The sequence below is a fragment of the Nansenia antarctica genome (assembly GCF_963989245.1).
Source record: "Nansenia antarctica genome assembly, chromosome: 9".
Taxonomy (NCBI): Eukaryota; Metazoa; Chordata; class Actinopteri; order Argentiniformes; family Microstomatidae; genus Nansenia; species Nansenia antarctica.
Window position 1 is genome coordinate 2,630,916 of NC_137679.1, and position 6,594 is coordinate 2,637,509.

General features: G+C 55.2%; 1 protein-coding gene across 1 annotated transcript in view; it reads right to left on the reverse strand.

Annotated features, from left to right (window-relative positions):
• pik3c2a (phosphatidylinositol-4-phosphate 3-kinase, catalytic subunit type 2 alpha) overlaps positions 1 to 6,594 on the reverse strand; it is a gene marked incomplete at its 5' end in the record, with an annotated part of 73,770 nt that overhangs the window by 48,716 nt on the left and 18,460 nt on the right. The window contains one exon of the mRNA XM_080539144.1: positions 5,632 to 5,813. Within this exon, the coding sequence (XP_080395270.1) occupies positions 5,632 to 5,813 (182 nt within the window). The remainder of the gene's footprint in view (positions 1 to 5,631; positions 5,814 to 6,594) is intronic.

The window sequence follows — 6,594 nt, forward strand, 5'->3', positions numbered from 1 at the left end:
TTCTCACACACACACACACTCTCTCCTCTCCAGAAATAACAGCCCCACACCCTTCAGTGGAATGGACCTTACTGAGAGCCTAGAGAAGAGAGGAGCCTAGCGCGCCGGCCCCCTCAGGGCCTGCTCCCCTCCATACATGTGGGCCTGTGTGTTCATGACAAAGCCGTCCGATTGGCCGTGAACTCGTTAGTGGGTTCTCTGTGAGGTGGCTTGCAGGGACGGCTCGTAAACAACCGCATGACGAGCAGCGAGCGAGGGCATTTTTCGGAGAGGGATGCGTGCCAAGAAAAAAGAAAAGAAAAGGAACGAAAAAAAAAGAAGAGAGTCCTTCGTTCGTTGCGTGTCACTACAAAACTCACACATGGTTCAGGAATGTTGGAGTGCTGCTAGCCTCGCACACACAGACACTGTGGGGCGGAGGGGGGAGGGGCTAAAGCAGGGTGATGTCGGGGCAGGCCTGCCCCCCCCCCGCCGTGGGCAATGTACTGTAGCATAGGAGACAGCTATACAGAACAGACCATAGGCCCGTGCCCCCCCCCCCCCTCCCGCCCCTCACTTAGTGGAATGCTAAATGGCTAGGTCATGCCACTGACACCCAGTAAAAATATCTCCCAAAACATCCAACAGCAAACACGTCATATCCTCGACAGCCTCTTAAAGCTGTCACTAACGTAGTTTCGTCGTTAGCCTGGCTGCTATGTTGTTCTGGGTGTCTCTCAAGAACATGTTTTGATTAAATCATCGCGTACCGTCGGCAAACGGCGCTAACATAATAAGCTAATAGACTCTGATGTGATTCATAGACTAGCTAGCATCCGCTGGTTGATGTTGAAGTCACTTTGAAGTGTGATGCAGTTGAGTGGCGAAGATCACACATTACATTTAAAAAAGAAAAATAATAATTACGTCAAAACATATCGTTGCATAATCGCCTAAGTCGTGCTTCACTTGTGGTCAGCCCAGCCATCTTTGTATGTAGTGTCAAACATGCCTCTGTCAAAGAGATGACTTGGGCAGATAGTGATGTTGGAATGTAACGAGCATTCTGATAGGCTGATGTCATAGAGGCAATAATGCCCAGTGAATCAGCAGTGTTAGGAGAGGAGAGTTAGGCAGATATCTACATTTGGACAAAATATGACTTTTAGCAATTATGCTATGAGGCTAACGATGACTTCAGGCTTCAGGAACACCAGACCAATGGCTACTAGGACAGGCTAGCTAGCTAGCACTGGAACACCAGACGAATGGCTACTAGGACAGGCTAGCTAGCTAGCACTGGAACACCAGACGAATGGCTACTAGGACAGGCTAGCTAGCTAGCTAGCACTTGGAACACCAGCAGAACGAATGGCACCAACACAGGGGCTCCATGTCCCCATCTGCATCTGGTTGGTTTGCCTGTGCCAACTGCCAAGAAGACAAAAGCAGAACCCAAATGTGATGTTTCATCACCAGGGCAAAGAACACCCAGGGAGGGGAGGGGAGGGAGCACCCAGGGAGGGGAGGGAACAGGACCCAGGGAGGGGAGGGGAGGGAACAGGACCCAGGGAGGGGAGGGGAGGGAACAGGACCCAGGGAGGGGAGGGGAGGGAACAGGAACAAAGAGCACCCAGGGAGGGGAGGGGAGGGAGCAGGAACAAAGAGCACCCAGGGAGGGGAGGGGAGGGAACAGGACCCAGGGAGGGGAGGGGAGGGAACAGGACCCAGGGAGGGGAGGGGAGGGAACAGGACCCAGGGAGGGGAGGGGAGGGAACAGGAACAAAGAGCACCCAGGGAGGGGAGGGGAGGGAGCAGGAACAAAGAGCACCCAGGGAGGGGAGGGGAGGGAGCAGGAACAAAGAGCACCCAGGGAGGGGAGGGGAGGGAACAGGACCCAGGGAGGGGAGGGGAGGGAACAGGGACACACCCAGGGAGGGGAGGGGAACACCCAGGGAGGGGAGGGGAGGGAGCAGGGACACACCCAGGGAGGGGAGGGGAGGGAACAGGACCCAGGGAGGGGAGGGGAGGGAACAGGACCCAGGGAGGGGAGGGGAGGGAACAGGACCCAGGGAGGGGAGGGGAGGGAACAGGAACAAAGAGCACCCAGGGAGGGGAGGGGAGGGAGCAGGAACAAAGAGCACCCAGGGAGGGGAGGGGAGGGAGCAGGAACAAAGAGCACCCAGGGAGGGGAGGGGAGGGAACAGGACCCAGGGAGGGGAGGGGAGGGAACAGGGACACACCCAGGGAGGGGAGGGGAACACCCAGGGAGGGGAGGGGAGGGAGCAGGGACACACCCAGGGAGGGGAGGGGAACACCCAGGGAGGGGAGGGGAGGGGACAGGGACACACCCAGGGAGGGGAGGGGAGGGGCATCACCAGGGCAAAGAACACCCAGGGAGGGGAGGGGAGGGAACAGGAACATCACCAGGGCAAAGAGCACCCAGGGAGGGGAGGGGAGGGGAGGGGAACAGGAACATCACCAGGGCAAAGAGCACCCAGGGAGGGGAGGGGAGGGAACAGGAACATCACCAGGGCAAAGAACACCCAGGGAGGGGAGGGGAGGGAGCAGGAACAATTACATTCCTCAGTAACAGAGAAGGTAAACAATCTGTTTACAATCTGCTTCGTACGACGTCTTAATTATTTCCTATCAGCTTTAAATGGCCCTAAGAGAGGGGGTGGGGGGGGGGAGGAATCAGGAACATAAATGGTAAATGGACTTGCACTTATGTAGCGCCTTTTTTGCTGCTCCAAAGCGCTTTACAACGGCCTCTCATTCACCCATTCACACACCAATGGCGGCAAGCTGACATGCAAGGCGCTGGCCGGCCCCGCTCGGCCCCGGCCAACCTTGTGATTAGACGGCGGCTCTACCTCCTGCGCCACAGCCGCCCCATATAGCAAACAGAAGACGAAGATGTTTCTCTTCATCTTGTGAGCCAAGAGAGAAGGAGAGAGACAGAGGCAGAGAGAGGGAGAGGTAGAGAGAGAGAGGGAGACAGAGAGAGAGGGAGACCGAGAGAGAGAGAGGGAGAGAGAGACAGAGAGAGAGAGGGAGACAGAGAGACAGAGGGAGAGAGAGAGAGAGAGAGAGAGAGAAAGAGAGAGAGAGAGACAGAGAGAGAGACAGAGAGAGAGAGAGAGATAGAGAGAGAGACAGACAGAGAGTGAGAGAGACAGAGAGAGAGAGAGACAGAGAGAGAGAGATAGAGAGAGAGACAGACAGAGATAGAGAGAGAGACAGAGAGAGAGAGAGACAGACAGAGAGAGAGAGAGAGAGAGAGAGACAGACAGAGAGAGAGAGAGAGAGAACTACAGCGAGAGCCAGCATTCGAGGTCAGAGGTCGACAGTGGAGCTAAAAGCGGGGGTCCCCTTTTCTAAGTCTTCCTCCGACGCTTTCAAAACCACTTGACATCATGTACCCCAGTTCCCAGGTGGCCCTCCCTCCCTCCCTCCCTCCCCAGGCGAGGGGATGCGAGGAGGAATCACCCCCCCCCCCTAAAGCCTAGCTGTTCAACATCTAACCCTAATAATTAATGGTGTGTGTTGTTTTTCCCCTCTCATCTGGCAGTGAGGTGAGTTCAGCTGGGGAGTGCAGAGAGGTACAGTAGGAGGAACAGAACAGAGAATGTTCTGGAAGGGGAAGTGGATTCCTGTGTCGTTTTTTTTTTCTTCTTTTCTTCCACACGTTACATTAAGGAAACGCCAACACTAGGCTGGAGGGGGGGGGGGGGGGCAGGGGGGGGGGGGAGCAGGGGGGGGGTGTTACAGAAGGCCTGGCGACAGAGAGCGGAAAGGACAGATAACAGAGGAGAGAGAGAGAGAGAGGAGGGGAGAGAGAGAGAGAGGAGGGGAGAGAGGAGAGAGAGAGAGACAGAGAGAGACAGAGAGAGAGACAAAGAGAGAGAGACAGAGAGAGAGACACAGAGAGAGACAGAGAGAGAGACAGACAGAGAGACAGAGAGAGAGACAAAGAGAGAGAGACAGAGAGAGAGACAGAGAGAGAGACAGAGAGAGAGACAGACAGAGAGACAGAGAGAGGAGGGGGGAGAGAGAGAGAGACAGAGAGAGACAGAGAGAGAATGAAAGAAAGAAAGGGAACTTTCAGCCTTGCCTCTCACCCTTTCTCTCTCCCCTCCTTCCCTCCCTCCCTCCCTAGGAGAGAACTGAGGACCATTGTTCCTGTGCGCAGATATACGACCTTGGCTTTTCCCCCATTGTGGCCAATCTGGGAATCTAAACACAACAATCTGGGTCAGCACATTGGGTGAGGCAAACCAGGAAGTGAACCAGGAACCAGGGCAGGGGCCGGGAGCGGGAGGGAGCTCCAATCTGACTGTACAAGAGGGGGGAGGGGGGGAGGGGGGGGAGGGAGAGGGAGGGGGGGGGGCGGACACACTGGTATGTGTGGTGTACAGTGAAAGACTAGGTCAGTGGGACTGAGGGGTGAATATATATACACACACACACGCACGCGCGCACACACGCACACACGCACACGCACACACGCGCACACACACACACACCACGCACTCCACAGCCAGGGGGGGCCTCTGCAGGGGGACAGAGCGAGGGCTTGTGACACGGTCGGGATTATTCCGACACAAAAGGCCTTGGTCTTGACTCTCTGCCAGGCCCTGAGGAGGGTTGGCAGGGGCGATGGTTTGGTGACAGGGGGGGGGGGGCGATTCCAAGCCAAGCCAGGCCCGGACCGGACCAGCCCTGCCTGGAGGGGGCTAGGGCCCTGGGGGGGGTGTGGAGGAGAGCTGTCGAACCTGCCAATGACAGTGTGCCCCCCTCCCCGAGAGAGAGGACCGATAGGGCAGCCGGCGAATGAGAGAAGAGAATAGGGGACCCCCGCCCCCCCGCCCTTATCGGGGAACAGCTACTTCAGGGCAGGGCCACAACCTTTAATTTGTGAAGAGGGGGGGGGGGGGGGAGGGGGGGATGTGGCATGCTTTCTACAACAACAACAAAAAAGAAAACAAAAGAACATTCCGTCTGTTCCTGAATGCTGCTTCCGACCTCCGACCTCCGACCTCTCAGCCTCCTCATCCACCACCTCCAGGCCCTGGGTCTTAAAGGGGAGGTCTACCACCTCCAGGCCCTGGGTCTTAAAGGGGAGGTCTACCACCTCCAGGCCCTGGGTCTTAAAGGGGAGGTCCACCACCTCCAGGCCCTGGGTCTTAAAGGGGAGGTCTACCACCTCCAGGCCCTGGGTCTCAAAGGGGAGGTCTACCACCTCCAGGCCCTGGGTCTTAAAGGGGAGGTCTACCACCTCCAGGCCCTGGGTCTTAAAGGGGAGGTCTACCACCTCCAGGCCCTGGGTCTTAAAGGGGAGGTCTACCACCTCCAGGCCCTGGGTCTTAAAGGGGAGGTCTACCACCTCCAGGCCCTGGGTCTTAAAGGGGAGGTCTACCACCTGTGTGTGTGCCTGTGCGTGTGTGTGTGTGTGTGTGCCTGTGTGTGTGTGTGTGTGCGTGCGTACGTGCCTGTGTGTGTGTGTGTGTGTGTGTGTGCCTGTGCGTGTGTGTGTGTGTGTGTGCCTGTGTGTGTGTGTGTGTGTGTGCGTGCCTGTGTGTGTGTGTGTGTGTGCGTGCGTGCGTGCGTGTGTGCGTGTGTATGTGTGTGCACGTCACCCCTCCTTACCGTCGCAGGTGAAGGTGACCGGCTGCTGGCTGTCGGAGATCTCGATGGACACCTTGACGCCGCTGCTGGCCCCGCCCCCAGCCCCGCCCCCAGCCCCGCCCCCCTCCCGCTGGGGGATGACCGCGCTCAGCACGTACCCCGGGTTGGTGGTCAGGTCGTCGTGGGCGAACTTTGACCTCAGTCTGGAAAACAAGAATGGTGGAGAGCGTGGGTGCGGTGTGTGTGTCATCGTCAGGGTTCAATGCCGTTGTTTTTATATCACTGTTGTTTGTCTCTTCGTGACGTTAGAATTATAAGGTTCTATTGTCTTTTTACATAATCTGATCCATTGGGTGCTTATTAATGCCTGTGTGGTGTTATTTTAAAAATGTTGACATTTTTTGGTTAGTAATTAATAAAATACAAAGGTTCCATCTCACAAAACATAATGGAATGTAAAAACTTTGACGCTCAATATCTCTGAACTGCCCTAAACGGAGTCTGTCTGTATTTTGTCATAATTGTACTCTTTGTTATTTTGACACTCTGTTGTTATGATTGATATATATATATATATAAATCGTTAGCCTCATAGCATAACTGCCTAAGTCATATTTTGGCCAAATGTAGATATCTGCCTAACTCTCCTCTCCTAACACTGCTGATTCACTGGGCATTATTGCCTCTATGACATCAGCCTATCAGAACGCTCGTTACATTCCAACATCACTATCTGCCCAAGTCATCTCTTTGACAGAGGCATGTTTGACACTACATACAAAGATGGCTCGGCTGACCACAAGTGAAGCATGACTTCCCTCCCTCATGGAAGCTACTTCCTTATGGGAAGTCCAATTAAAACTATTCTGCTTTCGGCACATATTTTGCGATATGGTTTAAAGTCCAAAGTGCAGATTGAATAGGTTATTCATAACAGAAGGGGTTGTTAAGCGGTCTTCTGAGGCTGGTTATCCTCTGGCTGTG